The sequence below is a fragment of the Cottoperca gobio genome, chromosome 23 (genome assembly GCF_900634415.1).
Source record: "Cottoperca gobio chromosome 23, fCotGob3.1, whole genome shotgun sequence".
NCBI lineage: Eukaryota > Metazoa > Chordata > Actinopteri > Perciformes > Bovichtidae > Cottoperca > Cottoperca gobio.
The window spans coordinates 5909631-5924131 of record NC_041377.1 but is presented as its reverse complement, the minus strand read 5'-3'; the positions used below and the strand labels follow the sequence as shown (position 1 = coordinate 5924131).

Sequence of the window (14501 nt, the reverse complement as noted above, 5' to 3'; positions counted from 1 at the left end):
AGTAACATGTTTATATAATGTTAAGTGATTAGTGAACTCTGAGTGAGCTGTATTTTTCCAGTGTGTGTGTGTGTGTGTGTGTGTGTGTGTGTGTGTGTGTGTGTGTGTGTGTGTGTGTGTGTGTGTGAGATAATCTGATGGTCCTGTGAACATGTAAAATACAAGCTGGCCTTAACAAGTAGACTTTGCTATTATAAACCTTTTCCTTATTGCAGGGGGGAGGGGGAGGGGGGGGGGGTGTACCAGTAATTGCATATGCAGTCTGCAGAGTGCAGTTTGTCTGATGTGACACAGGGAGCTCTGTGGTTAATGTAGTGATCTATACAAATGCTAGTTTTGGCTCTGAAGTACAGAAACACACACATTATTACACACGCAGAAGGCTGTGTACCTGCTGAGTGACTGTCTCTGCTGGCAGTAAAAGCACTCAGTGTAATGTCCAGTGTTTGGACTGGGCAGGACTGGCTATGAATTATTTCCTTATGAATTAAACATGATGGGAGTCCAATCTGCTGACAACAAAGACTCCCAATGTTTCCAAACGGCTCATAAAACTGCTTCTAATCTGCACCAAAAAGTCATTTATAGGCTGCAGTTTGAATCTGGGAGAAGAGACTTACTTTCTTTTTAGCCATCGTAGCTGTGGTTCAATACCTTCTTTCTTTTTGTTCATATACATATCAGTACAATAACATACCATTTCAATCGGTAAAATAGCTAGTCTTTAATTAGTGGCTATTTTTGTGTTGTCATTTACTCGTGGAAGTGGTATACATTTTAATTTGAGGACCACCATCCATCCCCCTCTGAAAAAAACTCTTGCCACCCCATGCAAAGTGGCATAGATCAGCAACTTAAAGTAGCATAAAATGAAAATATTCAAGTATCTCAAAAAATATAATTATATTCCAGTACTTGGTTAAATGTTCCTTTCACTTTCCACCACCAGTGTTATGTGTCATATGTTCATAATAGACAAGTAGCAGCAGTAGAATTACAATACAGAGTACCTGTTACTCCATATTGTAATTCTACTGCAGTAACAAAACTACAAAGTAGCAGGTACAATAAAAGAATGTCTCTCTTTATTCTTTTCATCTGGTATGTTATATACCATATACTTTAACACCCCACCCAAACACACTCCAACACTCCAAACCACCAACACTTTCCATACGCAAAATAGTATCTCACCCACAGACCCCTGCACAGACAAAGCCATGTACTCACACGCACGCACGCGCATACACACAACTCTCTCTCTCTCTCTCTCTCTCTCTCTCTCCCTAAACCTATTCACTTCCCCTCTCTCTCTCTCTCTGACGCTCGTGCAGAGTCCTGAAAGCCGCGCTGACAGATCGCAGCTCACGCGGGGTTCATATTGGATATTTTCAACAGAACGTGCGCAGCCCTCGCGCGCTTATATGCGCTAAAGAGCTGCGACGGTGGGCTCTTCTTCTTCTTCTTCTTTTTACTCCCACGTAGACGTCCAGCCTTCACACAGTTGTTGTTGTTGTTTTTTAACATAAAGAGCATTTGCTATTAAAGGGAGCGAAGAAGACTTCTGAAAAAGTGAGTATACTGTTTGAAATTCCATCAACTCAGTCCAAGCTTGAGAAGAGCAAATGTCCTCTCGTATATATTATACTGATAGAAGAATGCATAGAAAAACCTAAAGCTATTACCATATAGTCTATTTCCCTAATCCTTAAAAGTAGCCTAATACCCTAATGTTTAACTCTTATTCTGATTTGTCCTAGTTGCCCACAGGTAGCAGACTTGAAGACTGTTGTCAGAGTAGGATAGCTCTTAAAAACCGACACCAATGCTTTTTACAGCAGGACTTCCAACTTGTGGTTTGGTTTTGTGCCAGAGGCTGGTAGAGCCTGCTGCAAGACACAGACAACACTAACTTTAGCACTTGTCTGGTGCAGGGTGGTAATTTCCCTTCTGTGCTGCCAGTCTGCAGAATGGTGTGGTGTCTCTGTGTGTTAAAGCAGATTAAGGGTGTTCATTTTCAGCAGTGGAGTCCCTGCTATCTACTTAGAATGTAAACTGTCTGCTGCTGAGAGAGAGGCGGCTGGAGGAGGAAGAGGCTTTACACTCAGAGAAGTCAGGATTTCTAAATGAGTGGGAGCTCGCTGGTTTCATTCCATGGACTACTCATGAAAATCTGTCCAGTGGCTGACTAAGAAACAATCTCAGGGCTCCCATAACCACGAAACTACAGTCTAAGGGCCCTTAAGCAAGGCATTAAACCACACGGAAGGGTGGCATGAGAAAGAGTTAGGCAATCAAAAGACATTTCCCTCTGGAGAGCCTAGTGTGATTTACCAGAGCCATGGTGATATCTATCTAGATAAATGGTCATTATATCATTAACTTTTTTTTTTTAACCATATCTCTTGAAAGTCGTGCCTTTCTGGTCGTAAATGAGCTTGACTCGGGTCACGTAAATGTATGTCAAAAGCACAAATTGCTCAACACAAGTGTGCCTCATAGAGAAACAACAAAGGAAAATTAAAATGAAAAACAAATATATAGAATAGACGAGGCAATGCGTATAACTGTGGCCGCCGGGCAACAGCAGGTCATGGTTTATGTTGCATAGCGACAAATACAACCAGGAAGTAAAACCTGAACCACTGGGGAGAAATTACTAGCTAAGCAAACAAACACATTACAGTTTTCATCGAAACAGACTATGATTACCCAGATCATGACCTCAATTTCAACAGGGATCTCATACAGTACCTAAACCCCACCCACAGTACATTTAAAACTGTTTTAACAGCACACAGCTTTGAGTGATGGAACTTTGCTTGCAAAAAGTCTGAAAACATAGCTGGAGCTGTGAAAGTTATCCACCGATGTTTGCAGATTTTATCGATGTCATTACAAGGCTGTGGAGCAAAGAAGCAAGGAGCAAAAATGTTGTTTTGGCTAAGACTGGGATATAGGTCAGGATGAAGCCTCAGCTTTACCCTGTTTGGCCCTACAAACCTGCCTGATATACTGTATGTGTCATTCTATCTGTGTGTGTGTGTGTGTGTGTGTGTGTGTGTGTGTGTGTGTGTGTGTGTGTGTGTGTGTGTGTGTGTGTGTGTGTGTGTGTGTGTGTGTGTGTGTGTGAGTTAGTGAGTGAGTAGACAGAGGGGCATTTGAGTTCGTGCTTGGATCAAATGTCTTGCTCAGCCACTTTACTGTAATTTGATTTGAATACTGTGTCTTGTTAGCGAGACAGTCGGTAGAGACACCTGTCTGTCTGTCTGTCTGTCTGTCTGTCTGTCTGTGAGTCTAAGTGAGTTTACTCACCTGATCTCACTTTTCAGGGAAATGCAATCGAGCATGTTGCCAGTAATTAGTACTAGCAAGTAAAATGTATTTGGTTACCCTCTTGTATTAAAAAAATACTCAGTTCCATGATCAGCTGCAAGTGTGTACCTGTATACATCTTGTTCTTTGTAAAGAAGCTGATATTTATAGATGCAACACTAATAGTGGTATTATTTTATAGCTATTACATTTGATAACATACATACACTCCGTGATGATACCGATAATCATGTAGGTGGTTTTTACTTTTACACTGTTATTCTCAAAAGTGTATTTTATACCAAAACTTTAAATAATCAAAGAAATCTCCAGGTTAATTGACTGAGCTTTCTTTCCCTAAAATATGCAGTAGATGCGTCAACCTGTCCTGTTAGGAATAACATTAACGATGTCCCATTAATTATGACAGTAGGCCTGAAACTGAAGCAGCTAAATCAAATTCAACAATCATTAATCTTTTATTGCTCACACCTGCGCATTTCCTTCTGTGACGTCAAAACATCTCCTGGGAAGAATGCCAATTCACTTGGGTTTCAAACTAGAAAATCAACTCAACAAAAGCCTATTAAGTTCGTCTGGGGATTGTGTCTGAAGTCAGATGATGTTCTCTTCCAGTAATTCAGCTCGTTTCCTTGTTCAGATGCTGATTTGTCGGAGGTTGGTGCAGGGCGGTCGCTAGGTCGCAGCTTTCGGTCAAGGCCAACATGGAACGAGAGGGCTCATTTAGGAGGTAAGAACACACACATACACACACACACACACACACACACACACACACACACACACACACACACACACACACACCGAGCCAGCAGGTCTCATTCAGAGAGTTTCACTGCAGCTTCAATACTTTTTCTTTCCCTTTTTCTCTTTTTGTCCCCGTCCTTTGGGAGGCACAAAGGTAGATGAAAGTGAAAAACACACACACGCGCATACACTCACACACACATTCCTGAATGACCTCATTCATTCTTTCATTCATGCAAACATCCCCCTTATCCTGCTTTGTTCGGTAATTAGACCGGAGCATTTTCTCTCACAACTCTTCCTGTTGTTTCAGAGCCAAAAACAAAAAATTATCTAACTACCAGGTTCAGCGGTCTTTAATTTACATAAATGTAGAAATATGTCCTTTTTTTCCCATCAGCATTGGGATCATCTTGAGATCATTTTTGCAACTCTCTTTGAGTCTCTGTATCGTCTGCTTCTGGTTTGTGCTCTGTATCAACCATTCTTCAGAAAACATTTGACTGAAGTTGCACAGGGAACAACACTGCACCTCTTCGATAATTTGGAAATTCATCCTCCCTTTGACGCAAGCTGTGTGTGTGTGTGTGTGTGTGTGTGTGTGTGTGTGTGTGTGTGTGTGTGTGTGTGTGTGTGTGTGTGTGTGTGTGTGTGTGTGTGTGTGTGTGTGTGTGTGTGTGTGTGAGCCCAGGACTCCTATTTCTCGCTCTGACCTATTTATGTGGAGTTGAACTCAGATCTAGGTTGACAGACGGACCTAAAACACACACACACACACACACACACCTTCTCTCCTCTTCCCTGCCATATTCTCTTACAGGCTTTTGATCCTCTCTTTTTTTGTCTTTCCTTTCTTTTTCTCTTTCTTCTAATTTTTGTGTCCACTTTCATTCAAATTCAATTAAGTTTGATTCTGTTCATGTGAACAATGTTCATTGGGCATGGATTATTACAAATGTATTGACAAGTAAATAACTCCACAGCAGATGACAGTAAAAAGCAGACACAATCAACATGTGAAGTGATAACAGCTTGAACACAACTTCCATCTGTCCTGGACCCCACACAGACAAACAAAAGAGGAGGAGGAGGAAGTGAAATGTGTGTCACCTTTAAACCCTTCCCCTCGCTCTTGGCAGCTCTTGAACCTCAAAGAGTTTCTTTGTTCGCCGGGCACAAAAGCTCACATGGTCACATGGTCACCGACTGGCACAGACTGGCAAAGGAAATAGAGAGAAGAGAGTAAAGAAGAAAAAGTTACGGTAGGAGAAGTAAGAGGGAGAAGTGAAAGGGAGAGAAAAGAAACAAGAGCGACAAGGGGCAAAAAGGGCCTGTGAAAGAGCGAGATAGAGACCCATGAGGACAGAGACACTTTTCTCCTCCACTGTCTTCATACTTCTTTTTTTTCATCCGCCTCTCGTTCTGTTCTGTCTGACACACACACACTCATGGAGTGGGGATATGTGGTTCCTTTTCAGTTACTGGAGTAAGTACATTGTGTGTGTGTGTGTGTGTGTCTGTGTCTGTGTGTGTGCGTGTGTGTGTGTGTGTGTGTCTGTGTCTGTGTCTGTGTGTGTGTGTCTGTGTCTGTGTCTGTGTCTGTGTCTGTGTGTGTGTGTGTGTGTGTGTGTGTGTGTGTGTGTGTGTGTGTGTCTGTGTCTGTGTCTGTGTGTGTCTGTGTGTGTGTGTGTGTGTGTGTGTGTGTGTGTGTGGACAGTAGAGGAAAGTTTGCAGTGTGCATGATTATACTTGCCTGTATACTGTACATGTATAGGAGAGAACATTGTTCATTAACTGTACCTGACATACAGTATGTAACAGGTTTACATTAGTTTAATTTCAGCTTTCAGGACACATTTCTGTACTTTGTTCCTCTTCTTCACATATCGTACACATATCCTAAGATCTCACTTCCCCTTTCCAAATAAATACTGTACGTCCTCACTGCCAAAGTCAAAATTTGCACATGATTGAATTCCTTATTCCTTATTTCTTTTCATGGAACATCTCTCAGTATTTAGGTCACCTCCTCTGCCTCTTTCTTGTTTTTCATCTTCATCATGTCTCCATTCCTCACTTCAGTCTCTCTTTTTCTGTTACATTACATTACATGTCATTGAGCAGACGCTCTTATCCAGAGCGACTTACAGGTGAACTAACTACAGGGACAGTCGCCCTGGAGCAACTCTGGGTTAAGGTTGACTGACTTTACTCTCCTGATTGCTCTCCCCGCACCAACTCTCTACTGTAGCTTGTGTACACATGAACAGATGGCCAATAAAAAGTAATTACCTATCAATGAAAGCTAATATTGTCAGCTATTACAATAATGAAAGTGTTTTTGTGTACAGCAGTACCTCACACCTTTTCTCTTTTAATTGATTTGGAGTTTTTCTGTGTTATTCTGTGTTATCCGTTCAGTACGGTGATTTGATTGTGAACATAGCATAGACCACGGACATGAAGTGAACACATCCCTCCTTGTGATTGTCTTTGGATGACTTTAATGCTTTCATTGGGTTCCACTATGTGTAATTATTTCTCTCTTTCTGTGTTTTGGATTTCGAGGAGTCTCCACAATAAGCTGAGGTTAGGCAGCAGCTCGTCCTCCAGTCTGACCGACCTCTCGCAGGCGAAAACCCCAGGAGGAGGGGATAAGGGAGGGACAGCTGGAGGACTGGGTGAGGAGTGCAGCAGGGACAGAGGGACCCAGCAGAGGAGAGCCGGGGCCAACGCCACCTGGAACAGGTTAGTGAGCGAGCCATGTTGCTTTACTGGTCATATTTGACTGAATGTGAATATATGTGTTTTTTGGTCTTGGATACGACCCTACTCGAGCTGTCACGCCTGTATACACACGCCTTTTACCCTGAATAAACATCAAAGCTGCCATTATTCATGCTGTGAATACAAATCTTTTTTTATACACAAACACATGCAAGCACATAACCATCAGCTCTTTCTGTCTCTCTTCCCCGAGGGTCCATCATCCATTCATCCCTCACTCCTCTTTTCATCTCATTCTGCCTTATATACCCTTTTCTTCCTCGGTCCCCTCTCTCTCTCTCTCTCTCTCTCTCTCTCCTCTGCTCTCTGTCTCTCTGCTCTCTCTCTCTGTCTCTCTCTTGTCTCTCTCTGTCTCTCTCTGTCTCTCTCTCTCTCTCTCTCTCTCTCTATGTATCCTCTCTATGTCTCGCTTCTGTCTCTCTCTCTTCTATCTCTCTCGCTTTCTGTTTCTCTCTCTCGCTTTCTCCTCTCTCTCTCTCTCTCTGTCTATGTCTCTCGCTCTCTCGTATCTCCTCGTTGTCTCTCTCTCTGTCTCTCTCTCTCTCCTCTTCTCTCTGTCTCTCTCTGTCTCTCCTCGATGTTCTCTATGTCTATCTCTCTCTCTCTCTCTCTCTCTTCTCTGTCTTCCTCTCTCTCTCTCTCTGTCTCTCTCTCTCTTCTCTCTCTCTTCTCTGTCTCTCTTCTCTCTCTTGTCTCTCTATTCTCTCTGTCTCTCTCTCGTCTCTGTCTCTCTCTCTCCTCTGTCTCTGCTCTCTCTCTTCTCTCTCTGTCTCTCTCTGTCTCTCTCTCTCTCTCTCTCTCTCTCTCTCTGTCTCTCTCTCTGTCTCTGTCTCTGTCTCTCTCTCTGTCTCTCTCTGTCTCTCTCTGTCTCTCTGTCTCTCTCTGTCTCTGTCTCTCTCTCTGTCTCTCTCTGTCTCTCTCTGTCTCTCTCTCTCTCTCTCTCTCTCTCTGTCTCTCTCTCTCTCTCTGTCTCTCTCTCTCTCTCTCTCTCTGTCTCTGTCTCTCTCTCTCTCTGTCTCTGTCTCTCGCTCTCTCTGTCTCTCCTCGTGTCTCTCTCTCTGTCTCTCTCTCTCTCTCTCTCTCTCTCTCTCTCTCTGTCTCTCTCTCTCTCTGTCTCTCTCTCTGTCTCTCTCTCTCCTCTCTCTGTCTCTCCTCGTGTCTCCTCTCTCTGTCTCTCTCTCTCTCTCTCTGTCTCTCTCTCTCTCTCTCTCTCTCTCTCTCTGTCTCTGTCTCTGTCTCTCTCTCTGTCTCTCTCTCTCTCTCTGTCTCTCCTCGTGTCTCTCTCTCTCTCTCTCTCTCTCTCTCTCTCTCTCTCTCTCTCTCTCTCTCTCTCTCTCTCTCTCTCTGTTGTTTCACTCTCCCGTTTAGTTTTTTGTTTTAACCCAGATTTTTTTTATTTTAGCCACATCTCAGCTTGAAGAATAAAAACGTAAAACTTTATTATTTTTTCTATGAAATGTTGTCTCATGCAGCAGTTAGTCAAGTGATGACTGTGATCCTGCATAGTGTTGCTTAATTGAATATCATTCTATTGTTCTACACTAAATGCTCCTCTGTGTGTTCCTCAGCATCCACAGCGCAGTGATATCAGTTTTCCAGAAGAAGGATCTGGGGGAAAATGAACTCTACACTCTGAATGAAGGTGTCAGGTTAGCCTTCAGTCTCTTCATCCGTCTGTCTCTTTGTGTTTTATTGGCCTGTTTTTCGGACTTTCTTGCTGACTTTCACACAAGCTGATTTACGCACAATGGCAGCTCCAGCATGCTAAATGTAGTCTTTACTGACATATTAACACATGCTCAGTAAGTTTTCTCGGATGCCTGCTGTCCACTACATCAGAAACACCTTCAAGTTAAAAGGGAAAAATGACAGGTCGAGGTTACAAAGGGTTTACTGCTGTGTGTTGAATTCCAATATGGCTGAGGGCTGTCATGTACAGTCAATATTACACAGATTAGATAAGGATTAAAGGTCAAATTCTCTCTTCCTGTAAAACAGGAATAACACAAAGTGAGCCATCATACTAATCTCTACCTGCGTTAACGGTTCATTAGAGGAAAATGCTGTTGATGAAGTGTTCTTTGTTTTCAGTGCAAACAACATATTTTCTCATTTCCTGAGTCTGCTGCTGTTAAAGCACTGCATCTTTCCAGTGCATGAGAACTCATTAGTTGTTGTTCATGTTTAGGAAATATAAATAATGTTGTGTATGGTGAGTCTGTGTAAACTTATATGAACGTTTTCTGCAGGCAGCTGCTGAAGACGGAGCTGGGCTCCTTCTTCACTGAGTACCTTCAGAACCAGCTGCTCACTAAAGGCATGGTGATACTGAGAGACAAGATCCGCTTCTATGAAGGTACACACGCGTAATAAACACATTACAGTATATGTGCACATATTCTGACCTGGCCTAACCCGGTTTAGTAAGAAAACTAAGTTTAAGAGTAAGGTGATGGCACAGGAGGACCACAGTGCCAGTGAGTCATTTCAGGGAAACTCAGAGATGAATGGAGACATGATTAGTCAAGGAGGTTTTATCTCAATGTGACAAAAGTCACAAGTCTAACAGGGAAAAATAATAATTGACTAAAATATCAGATGCTCAGTTAACCCTTGAACTATTGGTATGAACTGTTAGAACATGGCATTATTACTCAAGGACAAGGACAAGGACATTTTTCTGCAGTAAACACCTGTAGGAACACACACTAACACACACACACACACACACACACACAAAGAATCAGAGTGAGAACAAGACGTACTGAAACAATTTGTTCTCTCTGTTGTGGTAAATGTGTGGTCTTTATTTGAAGCACCGTTTTAAACGATAAAACACACGCACACCCACACGCACACACACTGACTACGACAGATTCTCTGTGCTGTCGTCACAGCAACCAGACAGGAAGTGATACTTTGCGTCATTTACACAACATCCAGTTAGTGAGAAATTTAGGATAAGACTACTGCGGTACATACGGTGACTCACAGACCCATTGTTCTTCTCATCTTTTCTTTTATTTCCTACATCATTGGAGGCGATTTTATTATTTAAGACGAGAGTATTTAGTCTTGAGTGCACTCTTTAAATGATGCATACAGACATGTATGTTTTGTATGGAATTAAGAACACCAACAACCCACTGCAAGGAGAACAACTCACATGAAGTTATCAGATAACACAGAAATGACATTATCTATTGTAGACTGCATGTGCCAGACGGTCTTGTTGCTGTAATTTGTGGTATCCGGTGGTTTATTTTCATGCTTGTGTGTTATAGGTCAGAAGTTGCTGGACTCCCTGGCCGACACATGGGACTTCTTCTTCTGTGATGTTCTGTCCATGCTGCAAGCCATCTTCTATCCTGTACAGGTACACAGGCACACACACACTTGCATGTTTATATTCTCCTCACAAAACTGTGTGTTTACACATGTATGTGTGTTCTCAGGGAAAAGAGCCATCAGTGCGTCAGTTGGCTCTCCTTCACTTCAGGAACATCATCACCCTCAACCTCAAACTGGACGAGGCTCTGTCTCGACCCCGAGCCAGAGTTCCACCTTCTATCATACAGATGCTGCTAATACTACAGGTACACACACACACACACACACACACACGCACACGCACACACACACACACACACACTCAAACACACGACTGTTGTTGGGTGAAGGTAAGTGACAACAGATGGAGGATCAGAAAGTACAGAGAGCTATTGACTTTTTTCTTGCAAAGAGATCTCACAGGAAGTAATCTCAGTGTGAATTTAGAGAGTAGTCGTCTTCTCATGACCACTCAGTACCCTCTGCACCCTGCCTGTGTATGTGTGTGTATATATATACATATATATAGGGGGATGTATATATATATATATATATATTTATATATAATTTAACTGCACTGTTGCTGCACTCTTCATGCAGACAACACGCACCCGATTTCCAAGTTAAGACGCTGCTCATTTCACAAAATTCACACCAGGTTTATTCCTCTTCTGCTTTTTCATTCATTAGTCATTGTAGATCATACCCATATTTTACTATTGAAGGCTGCATTTTGTAATGTTGAAACTCTTGAGTCTATCAAGATGGGGATTTCCAAGGACGGGTTGCAAGAATATTAACGTTAGGAAAAGGGAAATAACCTTAGAGAAATTAGATTGCAGTGAATTTAGAAAGTATATTATATGTGTGTGTTTCTGTTGCGTAACTTTGGACATCATCGTAGTGACTCATTGACCAAGACAGCAAGAAAACAGGATATATTTATTTTCCTGTTTTAATCCGTGGTGTACAGATATATACTGCAGAGTCATTTTAATTGGTCTGTTATTGTTTGCCCACAATGAATATCAACTCAACAGCTAGAGCCGAAGATATAAAAGCAGACAGGGAAGCAGGAAAGCTAACACATAAGGTTGAGTTTAAGAGCAGAAATCAGCAGACTGTTTGCTGTAGTTTCATCTGATTAGTAATCTCCCTGTTCGTTCTGTGACGCAAATTCGCCGAAGTCTGGTCTATTTATGTGGTTTGTTTCTGTGCTGTGGTTTTAATGCACATGCTCAATGGTTCTCAGTACTGAACTGTGATTGATCTCTTCTTTGTAATTTGAAGACTTTGGTCTGGAGTGAGGTCTGGGTCCACATGTTTCACACCCCTCAGCGTGAAAATGATCTCCCGAGTTTATCAAAATTGTGGAGGCGACTCAAACTGAATCCAACTTTTACGCAGAGCCTGAACCTCAAAATGGAAAAGCTCTCGTCTGTTTTTCTCCATGGCTCTGAGTTCGTAAAACAGCACCAAATTGATTATTAGGGTAATTTATTTGCCACTGATACTTCTTAAAAACACACTCGTATCATGTGCACAGTGGGTTTGCTGTAGTGCCTGTGATTCCTGGTGCAGAAACAATCACTTGGTCTGCAGGAAACAAGAAGACCCATCTGCAATAAACAGGGCAATTAGGGCTCCATATATGCAGAGTGGATGCACGGTAAATCTGGATCCGTTCAAAACTTCAAGCTTCCCTTCACGGAGGGAAACGTCCCCTTTTTTCCCCATTAGGGAAATTGGTTGTAATTGTGCTGTGATGGCAGATTCAGCTTTTCTTCGTTGAGTTCAGTGTTGACCTAAAACTGACCCAAACCTGACCCGTACTCCTTAAAAGCTGCTCTAATCAATATTTGTATATCAAATAACTAGGTGTAATGTGAAAGGAGTGCCTCATAATGACAAATTCACAAAGATTCTCATCTGGGTATGTTTTTACATGTTTATACAAGTCTAACATGGGTACCAAATTCAGTCAATACTCTCAGCTCTCCCATCAGTGTCTCCCATTGTTATCTGTCACCCCGTTATGTTTTAAACAATATTAAAATGAAGCTTCCCAGAGACCTTTGGTGCTACTCACAGTAACTGGCAGAGGTTTGATACAATCACAGAGAAGCAAACTAACTTTCTTTCTTTCTGTTTCCCCCGCATTTCATTTTTTCATGGATTTAAAGTTTCCATTACTACCTGCCAACAAGCAGCAATTACCAGCCAACACAAACGTGTGTGTGTATGTGTGTGTGTGTGTGTGTGTGTGTGTGTGTGTGTGTGTGTGTGTGTGTGTGTGTGTGTGTGTGTGTGTGTGTGTGTGTGTGTGTGTGTGTGTGTGTGTGATGCAGGGAGTCCATGAATCTAAAGGTGTTACAGACGACTACCTTCGTCTGGAGTCTCTCATCCAGAAGGTGGTTTCTCCTTACCTCGGGACTCATGGGTTATACTCCCGAGATGAATCTTCCAATCTGCACGGCTCCTCGTGCCTCTTAGGTATGTGCGTGTGAATGTTTGTACAGTTAATGTACAATGGAAGTGCTTTTAAAGGTTACAAGTGCAATGATCCTTTATGTGTTTGTGTGTTCTCTTGTACTTGTCTTGTACACAATTCTAAATGGATCTCTCTCCTTCCTCCAGAAAAGCGTTTGCAGCGCTCCTGGCCCTCCAAACCAGGCAACTCCCCCGTCGCCAAAAACCCAGTGGTACGCTCTAAGAGCTACAACTGTTCCCATGCTGACCCCCGTGGTGGAGTATGATGTGGACTCCATCACAGGTGGCGGCACAGGTATCAGACGACACTCCGTCTCTGAGATGACTTCCTGCTTGGAGGAGAGCATCTCTTTGGCTGAATCCACAAACACCGCCACCAATAACGCCAGCACATCCAGCCTCGCCAACAACTCTCCCGTGTTCACAGCCTCTGCTTCACTTTCAGGTAGGCTACACCGGCAATAGAAATATTACAAATCAATTGCAGCAGCAAATTTCTAGAATGCAAGATGGTAATGTTACTGTCCTCTGCACAGACACTGTGACGTTCAGCCAGGAGCTCCGGCCTGGAGACGCTGACAGTCCTGCAGGTCCTCACCCTCTCCAGCAACAGCATCACTCCCCCTGCATCCTCCCAGAGCCTTCCCCAGGCTCGCTGGTGTCACACTCCCCCGCGTCCTTCAGAGAGGCTCCAGACACGAGCTCCGGTCCCAGTAGTCCTTCGTCCAGCTCGGAGTTCATGGCGGGCCACGTCCCCGAGTCTTTGGACTCGGAGCCGGAGCACGATGGTATCTTTCTGGATTTCTCGCAACGCTGTTCTGGAGGGTCGGACGCACAGCAGAGTGTGGCATGACACACACACACGTGAACACATCTAAGGAGATACGCACTGATGCAGGGACGTGCAAATAATTCTGAGCCATGACGACATTCCTTACACCCGGTGACACTTCCTGCTGTTTTATGGAGACTCAAGATCATCAGGGATCCTTTCAAACTAAATTATTGTTTTAGAAGATGTGCTCAGCCATCCCAAGAAGCAAGTCCAACCTCATGCTGACTCGTAAAAATATAGTTTTTGCCTTTTTTAAAGTGTATGCCCTTAGCTGGAAACATCAGCACGGGCCTCTCTGGGAAGCTAGAACCACATCGCTCCTCTACTCTGTCAGAGGGGATTTTTCAGTTTTTCCTTATGAATGAAAACTTCACAACCCAGGGGCACATGCTGAAAAATCATTGTCAAATATGTCTTCAAGAGTAGGGCTATTGAATAACTTGTCAAATTCAAACTTTTTTTCCAACACTTGTAAAAGAAACTCTTCAGTTTGACCAGTGATGCTTCTATATTTTTTGGTTGAACTTCAACTTGTTTTATTAACTGATGATTAAAATATTCATACGTATTTTACACTCTAAACCTGTATCTGTAGTATATTGAGTGAGATGTATTTTCAAGCAGTTCAAGGGAAGAAGGTACTAGAAATGGTTCCAATGTATCTCAAATCTTCTGATTTTAAGCCTCATCTACATAATATCTGTGGCACATTTCATGTCCCATTGTTTTCTGCTGCTTTGATGTTTGATCCATATTTTCCTGGTGCTATCAAAATAATAGCTGGCTCCCAGATATTATCATAGCATAGCTTCAGTTACTTTTTGATTAAATTAAATCTTAAATGATGATACATTCACTCCTTGCAGCTTGCCGAGAGGAGCCTTCTTCCAAACAATATGTTTTGGATTATTTTTAAACCTTTGAGCTCTTCCTGCCACTTCCTGTCCCATCAAAATTGTCACTGAAAGTCGCCTCT

The 14501-nt window shown here is 42.7% G+C and overlaps 1 protein-coding gene across 1 annotated transcript; it reads left to right on the top strand.

Moving 5' to 3' along the window:
* Positions 1–1341: 1341 nt before the first annotated feature.
* LOC115028123 (proline-rich protein 5-like) lies at positions 1342–14371 on the top strand. The gene is given in 11 exon segments (XM_029461553.1): positions 1342–1572; positions 3977–4066; positions 6652–6831; positions 8439–8519; positions 9120–9226; positions 10155–10246; positions 10326–10466; positions 12549–12693; positions 12838–12923; positions 12925–13135; positions 13227–14371. Coding segments are annotated over 10 exon segments (1386 nt in total). The 5' UTR covers positions 1342–1572; positions 3977–4040; the 3' UTR covers positions 13544–14371.
* The last annotated feature ends 130 nt before the right edge of the window (positions 14372–14501 follow it).